This window comes from Diceros bicornis, unplaced genomic scaffold, assembly GCF_020826845.1.
Source record: "Diceros bicornis minor isolate mBicDic1 unplaced genomic scaffold, mDicBic1.mat.cur scaffold_145_ctg1, whole genome shotgun sequence".
In the NCBI taxonomy this organism is placed as follows: domain Eukaryota; kingdom Metazoa; phylum Chordata; class Mammalia; order Perissodactyla; family Rhinocerotidae; genus Diceros; species Diceros bicornis.
The window spans coordinates 774,595-801,009 of NW_026691056.1; the positions used below are offsets into that span (position 1 = coordinate 774,595).

The following is a 26,415-nucleotide window of genomic DNA, read 5'->3' on the forward strand; positions in this document are numbered from 1 at the left end:
CATTTGAAAAATCTCAAATTTTGCCCTTTGGAAATGAAAAACAATATCTAAAATAATTTCAAGAGACCATACCTTTCAGTTTATAGTAAACTAAAATTTTTATGAGTTGATTTCTCCTTATTAAAAACTATTTGTTTTAAATTTAGGTTGTAGAACTCAGATAGATGATTTAAGAGGCTCTGGGCATTTAGGCAGTTCTCAATTCTAAATCTCTCTATATTCTTTACTGAAATACATGGCTCATACATACCTCCTCTAACTGTTTTTTAAGATCAATTATTTCTTTTCTATATCTTTCCAGGAGAGCTTCATCACTTGATACCTCATTAACTTAAGGGATATTCTTCATAGACTGAGCAGTTCCGGCAAACTGGGAAAAAATACAAGAGAGTTAAGTGTTTGACACTGAAAAGTTAATTTACTTAATATTTAGATTCCTCGTAACTAAGTTTTGTAAAGAAAAATCAATACTCTTCCCAGGTGGCTTAATGCTTGTGAACACAGAGCATTCTATGTCCCTGTGACAATGCTCGTAATTTATCCTAGCTGCTAGTCTTCAGGAGAGTCAAAGAAATATCTTGATGACAGGTGCTGACAAAGAAACTACAAACACTGGCTCACTGGAATCCCATCTACACCTCAAAATCCTGTGCAAAGGTTCCTTCTACTCTAAAGATTTGCCTCCAGTCAAAAGACTCTCTCCTTCCTTTGATCTCTGTCCTACTTATTAGCCACTTTACTCTTAATCCATGGCAAGCATGTTGGAAGACAGGTCTTTTCTTCCCTATAAGACTATAAATTCTATGAAGCCAGGGACTCTATCTTCTATCTGCTTCTCTGGCAGGATTTTGATCCAGTGCTCAATAGCTATTTCAAGCAATGTTTCTTCACATATGAGTGTCAGAAGGAACTTTTATTTTGGTTAGGAAGCTTGGCCCTGAGCTAACATTTATTACCGCTCCTACCCTTGTTTTGCTGAAGAAGATTGGCCCTGGGCTAACACCTGTGTCCATCTTCCTCTATTATTTTGTATGTTGGATTCCACCACAGCATGTCTTGATGAGCGGTATGTCAATCTGTGCCCAGGATTAGAACCTGTGAACCCCGGGCCACTGAAGTGGATCACGCAAACTTAACCACTATGCCACCGGGCTGGTCCCCAGAAGTAACTTTAAGAGGATATGTGTGGGGGACCATTAAATGACACTGAATCCTTCATTGAGATAGATAGTCTACTGACATTCCTCACTTTTCCTGTTTTAAAAAAACAGAAAATGCAGGCCTTAGGCTCAGAGAAATTTCAGACAATAATTCACTAACAGGAATTTAAGAATTATTTTGTTATAAATACACACCCACCAGTTTTTTGGGTCACCTTCTGTTTGTTGCAAGTGATAACCAGTTTTTCATTTATGGGATTGATATATAGTTTCCTTTTATAATAAGTTAAATTTAAAAAGTGAGTTATTTAAAGAAAAAATCAAGTCAATTTCAGTAAAATACTGAAGAACAAAATTGTGTAGGTGGCATATGAATGACTGAAGTTTGGGAAAATTAAGGAATGTTCTTTAGTAGACAACACATCAACTTTATTTTAACAGGTATATTATATCAATTAAAAAAACTGTACCTAATTTTAGTAGGTAATTTTTTCTTCTGAAAGATAATTTCCCCCCATAGTAAGTTGAGATAAAAATCAAACTCACTTGAAGAGTAGTCAGGGTTTCATTCAAAGACACTGGAATAATTGTGCAGATAATACACGTTTTTGCATTTCCTCCCAAGGAATTCTGGAGAATTCGTGTTAATTTGCTGTCTCGATAATTTATGAAAGCACTGAGTGAGGAACGAGTTTGGGAAGAAAAAAGAGTAAAACTTTTTATATAACAAACGTGGTTGGTTTTTAATGCAGAACCTTCAATTAACTACAGTTAAAAAATTGATTCTTTACAGGTTACACGAGGCCAAGCAAAACTACTAACTAAAAATATTCCATTTAATTTAGAAAGTAAACTTAGTAGGTCACAGTCATACATACAAGAAGCAATTCATGCTCATGGAATCACAGCAGCTTTTGAATATATGGGAGAAATCAGTACATTTGTTTGAGTGTCACTGAAATATCATAATTTTCCACCTAATGAAAAACGTTAATATTAATAGGTAAATGTACAATGGGATAAACTTACCCATCTTGTCCATCACTAAGTTTCTTGATCACTTGTCGCAAAACAAATAAGCTACGATTTATATTACAGCCTTCCTTGAGTTTCACACCTGCATTTATTAAATAAATAAATGAAACTAAAATTTTCCCCTGTACTAGATTATGAACTTACTTATCAGTAGGTTATGAGAGAAATTAGAAACTGCAGGGTCAGATGCTACAGTCTGGGCTTCAGATTAGATCTGCGCCCACCTTTATTACCACAGGTAGCAGGCGCTCTCTCTCTCTCTCTCCCACCTGTTACGTGAATCAGAAAGGCTCTCACCAGAGAAACAGCAAGAAGAAAAAGATGACTAAGAAAAGATTAAGGAGAGAAAGCCATGTCCTAAAAGAGGCCTGCTAACTCCTCAATTCAAATCTATTTTTCCAAACCCCCAAATATACGCAACTAATGACTTACAACCAAATTAGTTCATAGCAGCTCACAACCAAACACATTCTTATTTTTAAACTATTAATATGCCCACATGGCTCAAACAAAAACACACGGAAAAAGCCCTCTCTCACTTTTATGCTCCTTTCATTCAGTTCCTGTCCCTCTACCGGGAAACCACTGTTATTAGCTTATTCTTCTGGAGATTTTTAGAAATACAAGTTCATATATATTAAGTTTTTCCCTTTCTTTTTTAAACAAATAGTAGCATACCATACACACTATTTTGCACTTTGCTTTTTTCACTTGGCAACATACCATATATCTTATTGGTAAACACTGGTCTTTCTCATTCTTTTTTATAGAATGGAATATCATTGTATGGGTCTACCAGAATGTATTCACCCAGCAGCCTGCTGAGGGACACGCAGGTGTTCAGTCTACCCTGTACACAAAAAATACTGCAAGAATCATTCCGAATAGCGATTATCTCACAGGTGCCTTAGTCAGCTATTGCTGTAATATTGCTGTTACCAAGCCAGCTTAAAACAACAGGCATTCATTTCCCATTCACAGGCCTGAGGAGCCACTGCTTTGGTGAGTACAGGCCATGCTCAGCTGAGTGTCTCTATGTCAGGCTGCAGAAAATTAACACAGAGAGAGGCTTGACACCTTTACGGTTCTGAAGCTTCCTATCCAAGTATGCTTTTCCATTTGTTTAAGTGTTCGGTTATGTCCTTCAGGTCTGTTTAAAGTTTTCTTTATTTTGATCTTGTGCAATTTTTGCTGAGTTTCTTCTCAGGTATTACATCTTCTAAGTCATTATTGTAAATGGGATCTTTTTGTACATTAAATATTCCAACAGGTTGTTCTATTATGAGTTATTCATGTCTGTACATTAATTTTGTACCCTGTCACCTTTCTGAATTTCCTTACTGATAATGGTGTCCATGGTACTCTCAGGAGCTTTCCAGCTATAAATCTCATACAGAGTTTTAGCATTTTAACTGATGCTATAGCAGCCCAAAGAATATAATTAACCAGATAAGGAAGCTGCTCTTTATGTTAAAGACTTTTTATCACAAAATTATCACCATTACCTTATTAGTTTCTAAAATGCCTGCTGCCATTTGTATTCTGTAAAAGAACAGCAGGACATTCAGACCAACATATTTCATGAGTTTTCATTACCTTCAGCACCTGTTTTTTCAGCTCTTTCCCAGCCTGCAAGATCAACCAAATTCTGTAAGAGAGGAAAATAAAACATTAGGAAGGGTAACTTGAAAATAATAAAATCCAAACTACCGAAAGAATGTTTTTAATCCATGGCTTATCTGAATACCCCGTGTTTCCTAGTCTCTCACCCCACTCTTTAGGCCTTCCCTTGTCTGAGTCTAACTGACCTCTACACCTTGTTCCTTCTTTATAACGCATCCTCTATAATGTTGCCAGAATAGTTTCACTTTCTTGCACCAAGTTCAAAATCTTACCATGGTGAACACAGTTCTCCACAATCTGGTACTTGTGTTGCTCTAGCCTTATTCCTGGCCATCTCTTACTCTTAACTCTGGATGAGCTCCTGACTATGCGCTCCACAACTCATGTACTGTTACACTTTGCCATTCCCTTTGTTTAGCTAGTTCTGACCTTCTAGTCCACCCCTACTCTCTATTCAGCACCAAAGGCACATGTTACCTTCTCAGTGTAGCTTTGCCAACTTTATCTTTTTTCCCCCACACCTTGAATGAACTGCTCTTTCAACTGTGTACCCAGAGATCTTTACAGATATGACTTATTATTATAGCCCTTACTGTGTTGTGCTAGTCATTTATGTCTCTGACTACACTGTAGCATCTTTAAAAGCATGGGCCTCTCTTTAATTTCACAAATTTTGCCGAAACAAGTGACCTCCTGTCCTGTTCCAGGCAGCATGTCAGGTGCTGGGACATGGCAGTGAGCCAGACAAAGAAGGACCCTGCGCTCAGAGAGCTCACATTCTGCATGGGGTGGGATGGGGGAGAAAGTCAGTGAGAGGAGAGAAAAAGACAAATAAGCAACATATCACCATGAGGGTAATACAGACAATTTAAACAGAGTGCCAGAGGAGGGAAGAGGAGAGGTCAGAGTATGTTCTTAGGATTGAGTGGCAGGAGAAGGCTTCCTATTTAGCTAAAATCTGCAGTGACAGAGAAGAGGAAGCCAGCCAAGCAAAGACCAAGGGACCCAGACTCCCAAATAAAGAAGAGCCAGCACACCCAGTCACAAAGCAGAAATGAGCTTTGTGTGTTCAAGAAAAAGAAAGGGCAGCATGGCAGCGTTGGTGAAGCAGAGATGGGACAAGACAGGGTAAGAGAAGTAGGAAGGGCTCAGATTATGTAGGGCTTTGTAGGCAAGAGTAAGAATTGGATTTTCTAAATGCAATGGGAAGCCATTAGAGGGATTGAACAAGAGAGTGACATATCTTGATTTAACTTTCTGAAGGGTCACCTGTGGGCCCTGGGTGGAGAACAGATTGCAGAGGGGCAAGAGTGGCAGCAGGAGCCCAGTCAGGCGGCTTGTGCAGAAATCTGAGTGGAGATGACCGTGGCTTGTGCTGGGGAGTGTGCAGTGGAGACGGTAAGTATGGAGGGATATCTTCTCTATTCTTTTCATCTCAGAGCTCAGCACTGTGCTCAGAACAGGGCAAAGGCTCAGTAAATATTCTTACTGCATTAAAAGGAAGTCAGAGATTTAAATTACTTCTCTCTGTGGAGACTTCCAGGGATAAGCAGGTCATTATACACTTCTGCTTTCTAGTCCTATCTCAGATACTTCTTTCCTCAAAATATTCAAAGAAATTTGATGTTTCTTGTACAGTATCTACCACAGATGACCTAGATACATAATAAAGGGGTGAAGTGGTGGTGAAGGCAGCATGAACTAAGGTATAAAGATGGGAACAATCATTAGTGTTCAAAGATACCAAGAGGTCCAATCTACCTTTAAGGGAGGAGCTCAGGTGGAGCAGAAGGATGTCAACTTAGACTGGTTAAGACTGGACAGATCTTGTTAAGGAAGTGATGCAACAGAAGTTTAGCCACATTAGAATTCTGTATATTGGACTGAAAAAGGAAAACCAGGTCGTGGAGGCCAGGTCCAGTGGAATGATACAGTAATTCAAGTGAGATGAGGACTTGGGTATGACACCCATGGAAAGCTAAAGGGTGGAATCAATAAGAAATGGCGATGATGGGAAAAAAGGGAAGGCAGAAAAAGATGAGGCAAAGCTGACTTGGGTTTCCAGCCTAGATGACCAGGATAATGCTGAAACTACTGGAAAAAAGGAATATTCACCATGGTAACAAAAAATAACTTGGTTTTAGTAACACTAAAGTTTGAGCTAACAGTGGGACACAGTTATAATCTTTAGGAAGATGTGAATGAGAACTCAGAGATCTAGATACAATAAAAACTCGGCTGTCATCAAAAGAGAAATGCTAACATAAAGTCAGAGGGCAAGCATGGGAAGTAAGAAAGGCCACAGAACACTCCTGTGTTGTTGTTAGGAGGGTAGGAAAAAGAAGCCACAGAAGCGAACAGGGAAGGATCAGAGCTAAGAGAACCTGGATATTATTCTCCCAGAAAGGCCAGGAGACATTCAAACCAAGGCCCCCTCCAAAGAGCCAGAAAACGACTCTCTGGGAAGACTGCATTCCAAGAAGATACCTAGAGTGAATGGGAGTCTGGAGGGTTGAACTTGATGGTATCTAAAGTCCCTAGATAATAGAGCATCAAAGAACATGAGAAAAGTCCAAAAATGGATCACTGAATAGGTCAAGAGTATTAAAGCTAAATTATTAAAAGTTAAAATTTCACTGAAATATCACAGGCCAGGTTTGGGAAACAAAACAGAAGTTAGGTTTTGTAGCATTTTTTGTTGTTAAATTAAAGCAGGACTAGACTATTGAAATAAATATTATACTGCGTAATAAAATAACTGAGGTGAACTAGAATTAGATATTTAATTAAGACTCTGACTTTTCAAAATCTAAAAGTGAATAAACATATTATAGATTTATTACTTTTTTCCCTGAAGTTTTCAAATCAAACAGAATAATCTTAAATCATATCCCACATCAAGCTAAAGAATTTAGTCCCTGAAGACAGAGAATAAAGCAATAATGGTAAAGAATAGGAAGGAAACACAAAAATGAGAGATAATTGATACAGTGCAGCAAAAAGGAAATGGGGGTTTACTTATATGGAAAGAAGGAATATTTGTATAATGCTTATATTCACTTATTCAACAAACAAGTATTGAAGATAAACTAGGTACAATGTGCTGAGGCTACAAAGATGAATGAGATATCACCCTTCTCTGACGGATTTACAGCATAAACATTGTGTTTATAATCTAAAATTTATTTTCTTATTGTACCTAAAAATGAACTTGAACATGTGATTTATTTATAACCATCCACGTAGGTATTTGTTGATTTCCCAAGTCTCAATTCTATTGGCTGAAACTAAATAAATAATAAAAAATATCCGGAGAGAAGTCAAGATGGTGGCATAAGCAGACTCTGAACTCAACTCCTCCTGGGGACACAGACAATTTACAACTACTCATGGAAAAATTACCCCTGAGAGAGAACTGAAAACTAGATAAGAGGAACTCCTGCAACAGAGGACAATCGTAATTGAGGTGGAAGAGGCAGAAACTCCCTTCTGGAGAGAAAAAAATGCCACCTTCACGAGCTGCAATGCTTCACAGCCACCCGGGAGCAGCCCAAAGGTACACAGCTCTCCCTGGAGGAGCGGGGCCCTGAGCCGGGGAGCGCCCCTGCTCTAGGCACTTCGTGGACCCAGCACAATCGAGGTGAGTGGCATAATATCTGACTTTGCCTCCTACTAAAACATTGGGGAGTACCCCCATAAAAGCTGGTTCACGAAGAAATTAAAACCGACGTTTAGAGGGCCCACGCGCAAACACACCCGTTTCAGAAATCAACATAAAATCACCAGAAAGAAAGGTGCACAGTGCTTTGGTGAAAACAGACTCACCTGATAGGCTCTGAGTGCATCTTAGTGAGAGGTGAGACCTCTCCAGGAACTGGGACATTGCCGGCGGCCATTGTTGTGGCCTGGTGTGGGCGTGCTGACACAGACACCATTGGAGTTCTCCCTGGGGCCTGCTAGCCCAGGGTCTGTCCCCCTACTAGAGCACCAGTTTAATCCAGCTCAGCCAGGGCAGGCAGCCCACCCTGTTGTTGGCCCCACCCAGCAACAAGCCCTCAGGCAACTTGTGGGCCTGCATACATTGGTGACTGGATTCTCTGCAGCCTGGTGACCGAGCCCACTTCTATGGGGCAGGGCGTTCACAAGGAGTAGGTGGAGAGTGTGGGGCAGTGGTGGAGTGTGTGGTGCGCCCACCATGGAGAGACTGGGTCCACTTCAGGAGGTTGCGCACATGGGCCAGGACTGTGTTGACTGTGTGTGTGGACCTGTGGGCGGTGGGGCTTGTCAGCTGCAGAAGACTTGTGCTTCCCAAAGACCCATATAGGGGTTTTGCCCCACTTTCCGAAGCCTGAAACAATTGGGTGCTCCCATGCCTGAGGCCAACCCCACCCAGCTGCAATCCTCAGAGAGCTGACAAGAGACTTAAAAGCTGGAGGCTTGTAGCAATTGTGAACCCCTGAGCCTAACAAACTGCCATGCTGGGGGCCTACTCACTTAAAAGAAATACTGCAAACTAAATGTGGTGTTAGAACTTGCAGCCAACTGTGCTGGGGCTTCCCACACCTGATAAAGAGACTGAAGTGCCCACAACAACTACATAACTCAGCCTCTCTGGGCGCCTACAGGGAGAACAAACATACCACAACAGAAGGACACACGTAGCCCACATAGCGGTCACTCCTGGAACATTGAGAACTGAGGGAAGCACACTGCAGGCCTGCTAAGGCATCACTTATATAAGGTCACCTATCCAAGTGCAGGGCATGTAGCTGACCTAGCTAATACACAGACACGAGCACAGGAAAAGTGGAAAAATGAGAAGGCAAAGGAATACCTTCCAAGTAAGGGAACAGGACAAAACCGCAGAAAAGGAACTAAGTGAAACAGAAATGAGCAAGCTACACGACAGAGAGTTCAAACAAAGAGTGTTAAGGATGCTCACTGATCTGGGGAGAAGAATGGATGAACTCAGTGAGAATGTCAAGAAAGAAATGGAAGATATAAAAATGAACCAATCAGAAATGAAAAATACAATACTAGAAATGAAAAATTCACTAGAGGGACTCAAAAGCAGAGTTGAGGAAACAGATGAACGGATCTGCGAGCTGGACGAAAGACTAGAAGAAATTACCCAAGCTGAACAGTTAAAAAACAAAAAACAGAATTAACAAGAGTGAGGACAGTCTAAGGGACCTCTAGGACAACGTCAAGTGCACTAGCATCCGAGTTATAGGTGTCCCAGAAGGAGAAGAGCGAGACAAAGTGGCAGAGGATCTATTTGATGAAATAATAGATGAAAACTTCCCTAACCTAAGGAAGGAAACAGACATCCAGGTACAGGAAGCACAGAGAGCACCAAAGAAAATAAATCCAAAGAGGTCCACACAAAGACACGTCATAATTAAAATGTCCAGAATTAAAGATAGAGAGAGAATCCTAAAAGCCCCAAGAGAAAGACAAGTTACGTACAAAGGCAACCCCATAAGTCTATCAGCTGACTTCTCAGCAGAAACCTTACAGGCTAGAAGAGAGTGGCACCACATATTTAAAGTGCTAAAAGGGAAAAACTTACAGCCAAGAATACTCTAGCCAGCAAGGTTATCATTCAAAATGGAAGGAGAGATAAAAAGTTTCCAGACAAAAAAATTAAAGGAGTTTGTCACCTAAAAGCCAGTGCTAGAAGAAATGTTAAAGGGGCTGATTTGAGGGGAAAAGAGAAGACCACAAATAGGAAAAATTATCTATTTCCATGATAAGAGAGTAATGGATACAAATGCACAAAAAAGAGGTTAGATATGATACCAAAAACATAAAATGAGGGAGGAACGGAGTTAAAGAGTAGAGCTTTCAGACAGAGGTCAAACTAAAGAGACCATCAATTCTGTATAGAGGTCTACTAAAACACTGAGAAAAAAAGTTAAAAAATGGCAGTAAGTACATACTTATCAATAGCTACTTTAAACGTCAATGGACTAAATACTCCAATTAAAAGGCGTAGGGTGGCTGTTTGGATAATAAAACAAGACCCATATACATGCTGCATACAAGAGACACACTTCAGACTTAAAGACACTCACAAACTGAAAGTGAAAGGATGGAAAATGATACTCCACGCAAATGGCAATGAAAAGAGCGCTGGGGTTGCAATACTCATATCAGACAAAATAGACTTGAAAACAAAAACTGTAAAAAGAGACAAAGACGGTCAATACATAATGATCAAGGGAATGATCCAACAAGAGGATATAACACTTGTAAATATTGACGCACACAACATAGGAAAAGCTAAATATATAAAGCAATTATTAACAGACATAAGAGGAAAAATAGACAGTAACACAATAATAGTAGGGGACTTTACCACTCCACTTACACAAACGGATAGATCATCCAAACAGAAGACCAATAAGGACACACTGGCCTTTAATGACACACTAGAACAGATGGACCTAGTAGATATACACAGAGCATTCCATCCAAAAACCTAAGAATACACGTTCTTTTGAAATGCACATGGAACATCCTCCAGGGTTGATCACATATTATGTCACAATACAAGTCTACATAAATTTAAGAAGATTGAAATAATACCAAGCATCTTTTCCGACCACAATGGTATGAAACTAGAAATCAACTATAGGAAGAAAATCAGAAAAGCCACAAATAGGTGAAGATGAAACAAAATGCTACTGAACAACGATTGGGTCAACGAAGAAATCAAAGAAGAAATCAAAAAATACCTGGGGACGAATGAAAATGAAAATAAGACATGCCAGAATTTATGGGATACAGCAAAAGCAGTACTAAGAGGGAAGTTTATAGCAATACAGGCCTAGCTCAACAAGCAAGGAAAATCTCAAATAAACAATCTAAAAATGCACCTAAAGGAACTGGAAAAAGAAGAACAAACAAAGCCCCAAATCAGTAGAAGAAGGGAAAAAATAATAATCATTGCAGAAATAAATGAAATAGTAACTACTAAAACAGTAGAAAAAAATAATAAAACCGAGAGCTGGTTCTTTGAAAAGATAAACAAAATTGACAAAACTTTAGCTAGACTCACCAAGAAAAAAGAGAGAAGGTTCAAATAAGTAAAATCAGAAATGAAAGAGGAGAAATTACAACAGACACCTCAGAAATACAAAAGAATAAGAGGACAATATGCAAAGCTATATGCCAACAGATTCAACAATCTGGAAGAAATGGATAAATTCTTACAATCATACAACCTTCCAAAACTGGATCAAGAAGAAATAGAGAATTTGAATAGATCAATCACCAGTAAAGAGATCGAAACAGTAATCAAAAAATCTCCCCCAAAATAAAAGTCCAGGACCAGACGGCTTCCGTGGTGAATTCTACCAAACATTCAAAGAAGACTTAATACCTATCCTTCTCAAACTCTTCCAAAAATTTGAGGAGAGGGGGAAGCTCCCTAACTCCTTCTACGAAGCTGACATTACCCTGATACCAAAACGAGACAAGGAAAACACAAAAAATGAAAATTACAGGCCAATATCAGTGAGGAACATCGACACAAAAATCCTCAACAAAGGAGCAAATCGCATACAACAATACTTTAAAAAGATTATACACCATGATCAAGTTGGATATATTCCAGGGATGCAGGGATGGTTCAACATTTCCAAATCAATCTATGTAATATACCACATTAATAAAATGAAGAATAAAAATCACATGATCATCTCAATAGATGCGGAGAAAGCATTTGACAAGATACAGCACCCACATATGATAAAATCTCTGAATAACATGGGTACAGAAGGAAAGTACCTCAACATAATAAAGGCCATACACGACAAACCCATAGCTAATATCATCCTGAATGGTGAAAAACTGAAAGCTATCCCTCTAAGAACAGGAACCAGACAAGGATGCCCACTCTCACCACTCCAATTTAACATAGTACTGGAAGTCCTAGCCAGAGCAATCAGGCAATATAAAGAAATAACAGGGATCCAAACTGAAAGGAAGAAGTGACACTCTCACTATTTGCAGATGACATGATTTTATATATAGAAAACACTAAATAATCCACCAAAAAACTTTTAGAAGTAATAAACGAATATGGTAAACTTGCAAGATACAAAATCATCATAAAAAATCAGTTGCATTTCTATACACCGACAACAAAGTAGCAGAAAGAGAAATGAAGAAGTCAATCCCATTTGCAGCAAAAAGAATAAAATACCTAGGAATAAACTTAATCAAAGAGGTGAAAGATCTAGTACACCGAAAACTATAAAACATTGCTGAAAGAAGTTGAAGAAGACACAAAAAAAGGGAAAGATATTCCCTGCTCTTGGATTGGAAGAATTAACATAGTTAAGATGTCCATACTTCCTAAAGCAATCTATAGATTCAATGCAATCCCTGTCAAAGACAGGGACAACATTTTTCACAGAAATAGAACAAAGAATCCTAAAATTTATACGGAACGACAAGAGACCCTGAATAGCCAAAGGAATCCTGAAAGAAAAGAACAAAGCTGGAGGTATCACACTCCCTGATTTCAAAATATACTACAAAGCTATAGTAACCAAAAGAGCATGGTACTGGCACAAAAACAGACACACAGATAAACAGAATAGACTCAAAAGCCCAGAAATAAAACCACACATCTATGGATAGCTAAACTTCAACAAAGGAGCCAAGAACATACAATGGAGAAAAGAAAGCTTCTTCAACAAATGGTGTTGAGAAAACTGGACAGCCACATGCAACAAAATGAAAGTAGACCCTTACCCTACACCATACACAAAAATTAACTCAAAATGGATTAAAGACTTGAATGTAAGACCTGAAACTGTGAAACTTCTAGAAGAAAACATAGGCAGTACGCTCTTCAATATCAGTCTTTGCAACATATTGTCAAGCACCATGTCTAACCGGGCAAGAGAATAAATAGAAAAAATAAACAAATGGGACTACATCAGACTAAAAATCTTCTGCACAGCAAAGGAAACCATCAGCAAAACGAAAAGACACCCTAAAAATTGGGAGAAAATATTTGCAAACTATACATCTGATAAGGGGTTAATCTCCAAAATATATAAAGAACTCATGCATCTCAACAACAAAAAAAAATGAACAACCTATTTAAAAAATGGGCACTCATATGATATTTGACCTTCTCCCTCTGACTTATTGGACATTGCGGGTATTATGGAAAGTGAAATAAGTCAGAGGGAGAAGGTCAAATACCGTATGATTTCCCTCATTAAGTAGTAGATAATAACAACAACAAACAAACACATAGAAACAGAGTTTGGATTGGTGGTTACCAGAGGGGAAGGGGGGAGGGAAGAGGGTGAAATGGATAATTCGGCACAAGTGTGTGGTGATGGGTGGCAGTTGGTATTTGGGTGGTGAACATGATGTAATCTATGCAGAAATAAAAGTAGAATGATGTACACCTCAAATTTATACAATGTTATAAACCCATGTAACTGCAATAAACAAAAAATTTAAAAACATAAAAATAAATTTAAAAAAATGGGCAAAAGACCTGAACAGACATCTCTCCAAAGAAGATATACAGATGGCCAACAGGCACATGAAAAGATGTTCACCATCATTAACTATCAGGGAAATGCAAATCAAAACAACAATGAGATTTCACCTCATGCCCGTCAGAATGGCTATAATTAACAAGACAGGAAACAACAAGTGTTGGAGAGGATGTGGAGAGAAGGGAACTCTCATACACTGCTGGTGGGAGTGAAAACTGGTGCAGCCACTATGGAAAACAGTATGGAGAGTCCTCAAAAAATTAAGGCTAGAACTACCATACGATCCAGCTATTCCACTGCTGGGTATTTATCCAAAGGACTTGGAAACTCCAATGCATAAAGATACATGCACCCCTGTGTTCATTGCAACGTTATTCACAATAGGAAAGACCTGGAAGCAACCTAAGTGCCCATCAAGGGACGAATGGATAGGAAGATGTGGTATAAATACACAATGGAATACTACTCAGCCATAAGAAACGATGAAATCCAGCCATGTGTGACAACATGGATTGGCATGGAGGGTACTATGCAAAGTGAAATAAGTCAGAGGCAGAAGGTCAAATAGCATATGATCTCACTCATTATGTAGTAGATAATAACGACGACAAACAAACACACAGAGACAGAGATTGGATTGGTGGTTACCCTAGGGGAAGGGGGGAGGGAGGAGGGCAAAAGGGATAATTAGGCACATGTGCGAGGTGATGGGTTGTAATTAGTATTTGGGTGGTGAATGTGATGTAATCTATGCAGAAATAGAAGTATAATGATGTACACCTGAAATTTACACAATGTTATAAACCAGTGTTACTGAAATAAACAAAAGTACCCCCATATTCCATCACCACTTTAACTTTCAAATGTGAATAAAAAAAAAAAAACCCAAACCCATTTGCTTACTGGTTAGGAAAGGCCTCAACTCCTACAGTCCTTACATCTAAATTGTAGGAGAAGGCAGCCATAAAAGAACAGGAAGAAAGATCTCTTGAATTCTTCCTACATGTTAACTAGTCATCTCGTGCTACAGATGAGAATAAACTACCAATTCATAGATGTTTTTGCCTATTTAGTTCAGTTAACAGTTCTTATGAAACCAAAGATCCAGCAGCTGAATTAAACTTTGCTTTGGTCTGTAGAGTACATCATCATGGTTCATCAACACTCACCAAATGGGACACCTTGACAGATCCTTCACAATTAGAGGGTTCATCTTTCTCTCTACTTTCCAAAATCTAGACAGAAATGGCAACTTGTAGAAAAATTAGTGTATTCTTAATTGGAAAGACCAAGTAGAGAGAAAATTACCTACCATCCTAAAAATAGCATGAGAACGACTGCTTCTCTGATTCGTTTTCGTAACTCTATAATGTCTGTTCTCTGTAAAAATGAGTCACATTTCAGCTGCATACATTAAAATGCAAAGAAAAACATTAACTTTTATTTTAACTTAAGAAAGAAAAGTGTGGTTTGAAGCCTAAATACATTCAACTGAATAGTTTTTACAAATGTTTTGAAGAAACACAGCATAAAGTCTTACTTTCTCCCTTTGTGATCCACTTCAAAGCCATTTCTGGTGTATAAACAACTTCCTCTGTGAGATCACCCACATACGGATTCCTCTGAAACAAGGTTAATGATTGGAAGAGTAGAGAAATAGAAGTCACTTAAAAGTTTGCATCTCAAAAAGAAGGTGCAAACTATTACAGCATTCATTTGTGGAAGGTAAAAGTGGGCAATGGGGACCATTACTCTGTAAAAAAAATAACAAGTAAGCCTATGATATTTACAATTTATTTCCTATACCAAAGCACACCAAATTCTAACTTCATCTTATTCTTTTTAGACACTTACACAAAGGTATTACAGCTGTCAATATTTAAAAACGATACATATCCCTTAAAAGATGAGCTCTATGAACACAAGTAAGAAGACAAAAAACAAATCACAGAAACAGGAGACACTTTAAAAAATATGGAAATTAAAGGTAAACGTTCATGAACAATAATCTCATTAAGTCAGTCTATTTGTTGAGCCACTCTCTTAACTCTGTTACTCACACTGAAGTCTTCTCGAATTATTAAAGGTTTCATTTTTTGAGTGTCACAGAGTAAGTCTGTAATGGTTTCATTGTATATCTCCATGTAAGACACACGTAAGAGAAATTCCCTATCAGGAAACTAGAATAAAAAATATGTAAAAACGTCAGAGATCATCCAATTACGAAAACCTATTACTGAATGCTTATGTGCTCTTATTAAACATTAAAATATTCTTTTAGAAGTTATCTTTGTAAAATAAACAAAAAACAAAACAAAAAAAGCCCCTATGGTTCTACATCGAGAAAAATAAACACAAATATAAATGCATTGTTTTGGAAATAATGAAAATATAGTATTATAGCATTAGAAGAGGAGAGTGCCTAGCCCAACTCTTTAAGCTTAAAATAAAACCCTACCAATAGATGTTCAAATAAGAACCTTAAAAATCATCAGGTTGCCTATCCTGGTCTCCTAACCATATCGACCCTCTCCTGCTCCTTAATGATCACTGGCAGCTATTCAAAGGCAGTGATAAGACTTCTTGTTTCTCAATGCCCACTTTTTAGCAGGCGTATTACTGCTTCAGGATGCAAGGGAAAGAATGAAAGAAGTTTAAGCTCTATAAAGTCAGTTTGTGGGGAAAAGTGAATCTATGCTCTGCCTTTCTTCTTTCCCTGTGGATAACCAAGAGAGAACTGTAAGCATACTTCCTTTCACCATGAGAAGACATTACTACTTTTACCTGTATGTACTAGAAATTTAGCTACTTACCTTCTTAACTTTGTTGAAAATGTCATGAATTGCCCTGGGGATTATTACTAAATCATCTTTGGAACCGATCATGGTATATGTTTTGCCTGAAGCAGTCTGCCCATAGGCAAATATAGTACCTGCAGAAACAAAACAGACACACGCAAGAATAAAAATGAATCTAGAGTGTGTAAAACTATCAATACTGTTGAACAGAAACCCAAGACTAAATAAAGCATTTCTGCAGTGAATACAAACCATTGTAGCTTTGCATGGCAGAGTCTATGATTGGTACTGCTATTTCTTCATACACATTTTCAGTCGATTCATTATTGAGAATGACACGATCTAAAAAAAACAAAAACACAGAAGTTAAAGCAAACAAATCAACTATGCATTCATTCTGAATTAGTAGTTGCCCAAAGAAATAAAATTGTCAGAATATGGTATGATAAAATATTTGTCGCAATATTTTCTTCAACTTAGTAGTCCTCTGAAAATACACTTCTCTATAAGGTAAAATGTGTTGGTTCTCACACACAAAAAAACACAAGTCAGTTATACTATGTGCTTTCAAGAGGGAGTAAGGCACAGTGGCTGAATGTGGGGGTCTGGAATCTGACTGTCTGCGAATCTTGGTTCTGCAAATAAGTACAAGCTGTGTGACTTTGGGCAAGGTGGTTGATGTCTCAGTGCCTAAATTCCCTAACCTGTAAAATGAATACATATTATCTTCCTTATAGAATTACTGTGAGCCTATGGTTAATACTCGGGAAATGTGAACTATTACTAGTCTTTGAGAAATTTTAGTGTTTATACCATGTCTAGCAAGAAGGCCTGGCTCAAACTAAACCAGGAAATGCAGACATTTGGAAGAAAAGTACTGAACGAAGCTGAGGGGTTACAGAGAATGGCCGGTTGGCTGGCTGCTGAAGGCTGGGTTTAGGGCAGCATTTGCACTGATGAATCCACTAGTCCAGGATGCAGTTTCTGTTTTTGTAAGTGCATCAGGAATGGACCACTCTTTCAGTGGTGGCCTCACATTAGAAAGCTTACAAGAATGGATTTGTAAATCAGGAGGGAAATGTACAGACCATCTTGAGAAACTCAGTGATGACACTGCTCGCACCATGACCACATATCTGCCCTTGTAGGTGGAACCATATGGAGAGCCAAAGTGCCATTGGAAAGCTGTTGGGGTCCTGATTTCAGAGCAAGGACAGATGGCAGGATTATTCAGATCTCAACGCCAACAGCTTCAGACAGGTGGGTGAGTCCAAATCCTTTGTGAGCATGCACGGCCACTGACAACCTATAGTACTTGAGTCTGAATGCCTGTGTATCCCTTGTTCTTGTTTTTCTAATCTCTAGCACACACTGTTTTACCTTTTTAAAAATTATGTTGATACTATCAAATAGTCTTTTAGCAGGAATCATTTTTTAACCTATACATCTTTGCTCCAAAGCCTTATATGCTGGGTTTCTAGTGTAACACTAACTCGACAACCTAAGCACTCGTACTCCTAAGGTTGTTGAGAGGACCTCACTGTCCTCTACGGTGCCTAAGTGGAAACATGGTAGTGTGGCTGGAACATAGATCTGACTCCCCCATCTGCTGGCTGTGTGACTTGCGTATCAGTTCCTCATTAAAATGGGAAGGTACATACTGCACAGGCTGGTTAGGAGAAATAAATGAGTTAATATACATGAAGTGCTTAGAATGGTGTCTGGCACATTGTCAGCACATATATGTGTGGGAAATCAATACACAAATCAGCCTAGCCAATGTTGAGGGCCTCCAAGTCCCTTTCTCCCAGCTGGTTCTCACTCATCCTGCAGGCTCCAGGGTAAGTGGTACCATTTCAGACACCTAGACTAGTTAGACCCCCTGCTACAAACTCCCACAAAGCTATGTCATCACGAGTGTAATTAGTTGTTGAAAGCCTTTCTTCCCACCATATGATAAGCTCCACAAAAGTGGTGGTAGGTCCCTGCTGTATTCTAGCAAAGAAGGAATATCTTCACTATTTATTCTGTCAAGAGTTTTCCTGAAAATAATTGTGGAAAGAATATACTAAACTGAAACATCTTAAAGATGACTCGACATTAAGCAACAAATTTTGGGCTTACAGAGTCTTAGGCCACAAATACACTAACAAATAAGAGGAACAGTGTTAGTTTCAGTCATAAGGCACTATGACTATAATCGTGTTTTAAATATCAATTTATTACCTTACTTATCATATGTGATAAACAATTTTTTAAAATTTCCACTGAAGGAGTTTACGGAAGGCTTAGTCTGATCTTTAATGACAAATGCAGTATTATTGAAAAGCCTTTTGTACTCAATAGAAAAGAATAATACGTTACCGTTTGATGCTATTATAAGCTTACCAAAATTGAAGGATATACTTCCATCAACTTGATAAATAGTATTATTGTCAGTTTTCCAGTGATCTTGCATAGCCCCTCCAAGAGCTTCTTTCCTAAAAGAATAAAAACAGTGCATTTTAATACAACTGGTTTTGAAGTCATGTTACATGAAAGAGAATTTAAAAGATTTCATATTCTGAAGAATATTTCAAAAGATCTTAATGACCTATACTATATACAAGAGCCATGTGGAAAGTCCCCCGTTGAGGGGTCAGCACTTTTAAGTGGGGTTTCAGCGACCTCCTGCCCTGTCATGGGCCTTTCCTTGGGAAGCTCTCCACTCCCCTCCCCCTACCCAGTACTGGCCACTGAAGAGAGACATTCAAATCCAACTCCAATTATGTCCTTCCTGCTTAACATCTTTGAAAACCATCTGAAATCCTTAATATGGCACATGAGACTGGGATCATGTTTATTTCTCTCTTCAACCTTATCTTCCTCTAACTTCCTATATACCCCCTAACTCCATACAAATCAACTATCTGAAGGTTCCCCCAAGATAACAGATTCAATCCCTCTGTGCCTGGAATACCCTGGCTTACCTTTCCAACAAATAACTTAACTATTCTTTCAGGAGTTTCCTGACACCAGCCCTGCCCCTTTCCCCACATTGTTATCTAAGGGAAGCACTAATGAGCCCTCAGCAAACACTCTCCACCTGCCTGTCATAGCACTTGTCACAATGTATTGTAATGGTTTCTTTATGTAGCTGTCTTCTAATGCATTAGATAATGAGCTCCTAAAAAATAGGAAATTCCTCATCTGGATATGCTCATTTATTAAACACTCTAATATTTACCACATAATTCTCAAACAGAAAAATGTGTTTGTATTCTTGGGGAGGGGCAGAGATTAGAGAAGCAAAAAGCCTTCATTTCTTCCCGTTCCCCAGGGCAACAACGGTAGTACCTACACTGTACCCCAAAAAAAAAAATGGACTTCAATACTGATAAATCTCAGTCATTCAACATTCTGCTTGCTGAATTCAGCCATTGACTGTGAAGTCTTGAGCGCCGTCTGAACCCAGTGCAACAAGAGAGACTCGGCCTTGCTGTCAAGGACACAGTAGAGGGGGAGACAGCCTAGTGCACCAGGACCACCTGTGAGGAGCGGCAGAAGCTCTTTCCCACAGGCGTCCCTGACTGGGGGGGGTGGGCAAGCGGGGGCAGGGTCAAGGGGGTGGGGGCCTGAGTTACAGCGGAGTCAAGCGAATCCCACAGCGGGACCCTCCAACCCCTCCTTGTCACTGTACCAAGAAGGAAACCGTGCAAGGCTGTGCGGGAACGGGTGGCGAGGAGCAACTCCTCAGCTCCGGGCTGCCTCGGGGACCTGGCCGGGTCGTGCCGCCTACCTGCTGAGGGGCCGCAGGCGCACGCAGACGGTGATGGCCTTCTCCTCCGCCATCCTGCTGGCCATCCTGCTGGCCATCCTGCCTTGAACGGGAACTGGTCCAGATGCCGCGCTGCAGCTGCGGAGCGCCAGGCCTCCCCGCTTAAAGCTTTCAATTTCCCCAATGCCGCGTTTGAATGGGCTGCCGCCTCCTGATGCTTCTCACCTGCAGCGCATGCTCAGCTAAAGGGGGCAGGGGGGTTAAAGGGTCTGGAGATAGCGCTCTAGGGGAATGCAGAGAGCCGCTATCCCAGTAATAGCAGAAATTGCTGTCACCTGCTGAAAGCCACTGAGGGGCAGGCAGCCATTTACAAACACATCCTCCACCGCACCCTTCAAGAGTTTGCAATCTGTAGAAAAAACAACGCAGAAAAACTTTTTCACTAACAAAAGAGAATTATGACATTTAAACAATCACACTTTATTTTTTAATTAAAATGAGTCAAACGACGAGTTGCAAGTCACTACCCAGCCCAGAAACATAAGAAACTTGTGCTATTTAGAAACTCTGAGATTTAGGTTTCTCCTCTTGCTTTCTTTTTCTTGAAACTCCTGTTTCCATTGGCTGTCAGTTCCTGAAAGGTTGACTTAGGAAAAGAATTACCGAAGAATGGAAAAACTCACTTAGTAATGAGCTGAAACTTTTATTAGCGGAAGTGGGAAAGTGATTCTAAATTCTTTCCCAGAAACAGTGCTTGATTTTCCTTTGTTTTAAAGATTTATTTATTTATTTATTTTGCCCCCCAAAGCCCCAGTAGATAGTTGTATGTCATAGTTACACATCCTTCTAGTTGCTTTATGTGGGACTCGGCCTCAGGATGGACGGAGAAGTGGTGCCTCGGTGCACGCCCGGGATCCGAACCTGGGCCGCCAACATCGGAGCGCGTGCACTTAACGGCTAAGCCACGGGGCTGGCCCTTCCTTTGCTTTAAATATGCATCACAGTAAAGTATTACATATTCTGTAGGAGATTTCATTTTCTTTCAGTCCTTTTCTTAGTTGATTTAAGATGCATCAAGAATTAACTCCTTTCAGGGTCCGCCCGGTGGTGCAGCAGTTAAGTGTGCGTGCTTCACTTCGGTGGCCAGCGTTCGCATGCTTGGAACCCCGGGCAGGCACCAATGAACCGCTTGTCAAGCCATGCTGTGTCAGTGTCCCTTATAAAGTAGAGAAGATGGGCACAGATGTTAGCTCGGGGCCAGTATTCCTCAGCAGAAAGAGGTAGACTGGCATCGGATGTTTGCTCAGGGCCAGTCTTCCTCACAGACAAACGTTTTAAAAAAGAATTCTCTCCTTTCCCTCACCAAAAACATGACCTGCAGTTACTAATAACGGTTCATTATTTAGAGGAGTAGAAAAGTCTATTGATTCAATAAAACTATTTTGGAGGGTAATTTTGCAATATCAATAAAATATGAAAGGCACGTGTATGCCAGCAATTCTAAGACTTTATTTATAGATCTATTTGAAGTGATGAAATCCCGCCATTTGTGACAACATGGATGGGCATTGAGGGTATTATGCAAAGTGAAATAAGTCCGAGGGAAAAAGTCAAATACCATATGATCTCACTCATTAAGTAGTAGATAATAACAACAACAAACAAACACATAGTGACAGAGTTTGGATTGGGGGTTGCCAGAGGGGAAGGGGGGAGGGAGGAGGGGGAAATGGATAATTTGGCACATGTGTGTGGTGATGGGTTGTAATTAGTATTTGGGTGGTGAACATGATGTAATCTATGCAGAAATAGAAGTATAATGATGTATACCTGAAATTTATACAATGTTATAAACGAATGTTACTGCAATAAACAAAAAATTAAAAAAAAATGAAAAGCAAATAAATAAATATATAGATAGATAGATAGATTTGAATGACTGTGCAAGGACATATATATGAGGCTATTACTTGCAGCGTTGTTTACAGTAGCAAATGGCCGAAAACACATCAAATTCCAATAAATATGGCACTAATTAAGTGGATGGCATTTTATCAATACAATGAAACACTATGTAGCCAGTAAAAAGAATGATATTGCTCTTTATGTGTACTTTAGAAAGCCATCCCAGATGTTTCATTAGCTGAAAGAAATCTAAAGTGAAGGACTGTATGCACAGTGTGGTCCTATTTGATATTTTCAAAGGATATTTGTATGTCTCGATATGCATACATGATTTCTAGAATGGTACACAGAATATGCCTAGTTTCTTTGGAGAGGGAGGACTCAGTTAGATAATGGATCAGCCTTTCATTGTCCAGTAGTTCCCCCTTATCTGTGGTTTTGCTTTCTGTGATTTCAGTTACCTGAAGTCACCTGCAAACTGAAAATATTAAATGGAAAATTCCAGAAATAAATAGTTCCTGAGTTTTAAATTGTATGCCACTCTGAGTGTCATGTTGAAATCTCGAGCCATTCTACTCTGTCCTGCCCTGGACGTGACTCATTCCTTTGTGCAGGAGATCCACCTTGTGTCCACTACCCACCCATCAGTCACAGTAGCAATATTGGTTATCAGATCGACCATCGATATTGCAGTGCTCGTGCTCAAGTCACCCTTATTTTACTTAATACTAGCAGAAAAGCACAGGAGGAGTGATGCTGGCCATTTGGATATGCCAAAGAGAAGCCACAGAGCAGCTGCTCTCATAGAGCTACGATTCTCTGAGGGCTGATGGATAGTGCACAAACTTCCCTCTCTATTCCTACTTCTGTCTCTCTCTCTACTGCTATTGGGTGGTTGTGAGAAGAGGAGTACAGCCAGATCAAGGGAGAGATTGATAAGGTGGGGGGTGGGGGTGCTAGTTTCTTATGAAACACATTCTTGTGGGTAGAAGCAGAAAATACAGAATAAACATGTAAGTAAAATAAGATGATGAGAGGAGGGGCCACTTTAGATGGGGTGTTCAATGAAGGCCAAAGGAGGGGACCTTTGAGGTGAGACATACATGATAATAATTAGCCAGACTTGGGAGGTAGGAGAGAGGGCTTACCAGACAGAGGGACAAGTAAGTCAAAGAATCAAAGGCTCATATGTTAGCCACGTGTCTGAGGCACAGAAGGAAGGCCACTGTAGTTAGAGCATTTGGGGCAATGGAGAGAGGTAGGTGAGGCCAGGTCCTGTGGGGCTTTGTGGACCATGATGAAAAGTTTGGATGTTATTTAATAGTGAGGAGAAGCCTATGGGAGACTTTAAGCAAGAGAGTGAAAGGGGATTCACTAATTCCTCCAAAGAAGATTTTCGTTTCTATTTCACTATGAAAGTAGGAGCAGGCAGAATAAACTTTGCAATGACTCCTGTCAGCCTGTCTACCCACCCACTTGTCTGTGCCCATTTCCACAGTCTTCCAGATTGTAATAAGATGAACAACTGTCTTCCACTCTGACAATCTCCCCACCTGTGCACTGGATCCTACCCCTTCCTGCCTACTCTTCTCTCTCTTGCATCGTCATTTCCCCTGCTCATTTAAACCAATCTCCTCAGCAAACACATGCCTTAGTTTCTCCCATCTTGGACATCTGATAGATACTGCAAACTTAAAATACTGATACCAAATTCATGATCTTCCCTCAAAATCTGCTCAAACCAGTTTTCCACATCTCAGTTGATGGCAAATCCACCCTTCCAGTTACCCAGGCCACAAACGGTGGAGTCCTGATGCTTGACTTCTTTCTCCCAAAGTTGACATTCAATGTGCCTGAGAACTATGTTGGGGCTACCTTGAGAATATTCCAGAATATGATCAGTTATCACAACTTCTGCTATCCATCAGATCCAAAACAGCATCATCTCTCACGGAACTCATCTCCATGTTTCTACCTTTGCCCACCCCCACTGCCAGTCTATTCTCAACACAGCAATTTCAGTGATCCTTTTACAATGTAAGTCAGGTCATGTTAATCCTTTCTGAAGACCCCCAGGGCCACTGATCCTGATTTTTCTCAGGATAAACCTACAGTCTAACTGTCTCCCGAGCCGTACACGACTCTGCCCCTTCTTACCCTCTGGCCTTACCCCCTGCACTCCCTTTTTCCCTCTCCATTCAAGCCACACTGGTCTCTTCACAGTTTCTTGAATACTAGACAGGCTCTCTCTCTCTCTCTCTCTCTCTTTTTTATTTTTTTGCTAAGGAAGACTCACCATGAACTAAAATCTGTTGTTAATCTTCCTCTTTTTTTTATGTGAGCTGCCACCGCAGCATGGCCACTGACAGATGAGTGGTGTGGTTCCATGCCTGGGAACTGAACCCAGACTGCTGAAGTGGAGCACGCTGAGCTTTAACCACTAGGCCATCGGGGCTGGCTCGACAGGCTCCCTCTTGATTAAAGCCTTTGCACTGGCTGTTCTTTGCCTGTTAGGCCCTTACCCAAGCTATCTAAGTTTCTCTTCTTCCATTTAATTCTGCGATCTACTCAGATGTCACCTTCTCAGAACTCTGTCTGTATAAAACAGCAACTTTCTTGTCTGCTCCCTCTGTTTCTTTACTCCTCTTCTTCTTTTAAAATATTATAAATTTCAGATATAATATCTGTGTGTTAATTTGTGTATATATTATTTGTCTTCTCTCACTAAAGTGTCATCTCTATGAGGCTAGAGGCCTAGTTTTTATTTACTCATTATTCCTTGCACCTAGAAAGATTCTTGGAGTATGGTAAACATTCAGTTAAAAAAATTTCTTATTCTATCACTCAATATATACATATTGGTGTAATATCTGGAAAGATACATGGAATATCCTTAGTCTCCTTTGGAGGGGAGGACTAAGCTACAAGATAGACCTAACCATGGTGGTGGCACCTGTGACCCCAGCCCACTCAGAAGTGGTGATGATGCCCACAAACATGGTACCACCAGCAGTGTTGGTGACAGCAACCCCAGAAAAGCCAGGAACAGCAGCAGAGGCAGTATGAGCGACTCCAGTCCCCCTAGTCACAGCAGCACCTGAGGCTGCAAAGAGCGAGTTAGCAAGGGCAGTAGAGCCTGTGACCCCAGTCCCCCCAGCTAGAACAGTGCCTGCAACCCTGGCCCACCACCTGTGGCAGTAGCACCTCTGGACCAAACATCCTCGCATGTGGCAGGGTGCCCATGTCCTTGGATCCTGCCCCACCCTCTCCCTCCTCCCACTGTAGTGGGGGAACCCATGACCCAGGTGACCCTGGAATCAGCGGAGGGACTAGACAGCCTGGGGAGCTCAGTGGTGATGCCTGAGATTGCAGTGACACCAGCAGCAGCAAAGCACCAGCAACCTTGGAGGCACAAGCGGCACAACAAGGGCACCAGGAACACCACTGAAAGAGGCAGTGGAGGGTGGAAAGCACAGCCATTCAAATACAACCAGAAGCATCTCAGAATCAAAGTACACAAAGCCCTACCTAAATAAGAACGGTACTCACTACTAGAAATGCACCAGCAGAAGAACAACTCATCAAGCACCATGGAAAAATATGGTAACACGTTATCACAAAAAGAAAACAACAATTCTCCAGAAACCAAACTTGAAGTTATGGAAGATTGCAGTCTAGCCAATACAGAATTCTAAATAGCTGTCATCAAGAAACTCAATGAGCTACAAGAAAACTCAGCAAGACAGCTCCTTGAGCTCACGAATAAAATCAATAAACAGAAGGAGTACTTTATCAAAGAGATTGAAATTCCAAAAAAAGAACCAAACAGAAATTCTGTAGCAGAACTCAAAAAATGAGATGAACAAGACAGTAGAAAACATTGGAAATAAAGCACACCATATGGAAGTGAAAATTAGCGAACTCAAAGATAGAAACTTAGAAATGATAGAGGTAGAAGACAAGAGAGAAATAAGATTTAAATAAAAATGAAAAATTAACAAATTCTGTGAGAAATATCCAACTCCATTAGCACAATACCCTCAAGCTTTATCCATGTTGCAAAGGGCAAGATTTCATCTTTTTTATGGCTGAGTAGTATTCCATTGTGTACATATACCACATCCTCTTTATCCATTTGTCCCTTGATGGGCACTAGGGTTATTTCCAGGTCCTGGCTATTGTGAATAATACCACAATGAACATAGGTGTGTATATATCTGTACCTATTCGTGTTTTCATGATCCTTGGATAAATACCCAACAGTGGGATAGCTGGATGATATTGTTGTTCTATTCTCAGTTTTTTGAGGAATCTCTATACTGTTTTCCGTAGTGGCTACGTCGGTTTGCATTCCCACCAGAGTGTTTGACACTTTCCTTCTCTCCACATCCTGTCTGACGCTTGGTGTTTCCTCTTTTGTTAATTACAGCCATTCTGGTGGGAGTAAGGTGATAGCTCATTGTAGTGTTGATTTGCATTTCCCTGATAGGTAATAATGTTAAACATCTTTTCATGTGCCTGTTAGCCATGTGTATCTCTTCTTTGGATAAATGTCTGTACAGATCTTTTGTCCATTTTTTAATTGGGCTGTTAGCTTTTTTGTC

General features: G+C 40.1%; 1 protein-coding gene across 1 annotated transcript; it reads right to left on the reverse strand.

The window, feature by feature from the left end:
- Positions 1-331: 331 nt before the first annotated feature.
- LOC131402543 (centromere-associated protein E-like) lies at positions 332-16,303 on the reverse strand. Its single transcript, XM_058537236.1, has 9 exons — positions 16,165-16,303; positions 15,412-15,531; positions 14,892-14,973; positions 14,664-14,731; positions 14,521-14,586; positions 3,792-3,843; positions 2,190-2,277; positions 1,707-1,836; positions 332-370 (listed from the first exon to the last, which is right to left on the reverse strand). The coding sequence occupies exons 1-9, from the start codon at positions 16,234-16,236 to the stop codon at positions 332-334; spliced, it is 717 nt and encodes a 238-aa protein (XP_058393219.1). The 5' UTR covers positions 16,237-16,303.
- Positions 16,304-26,415: the final 10,112 nt, after the last annotated feature.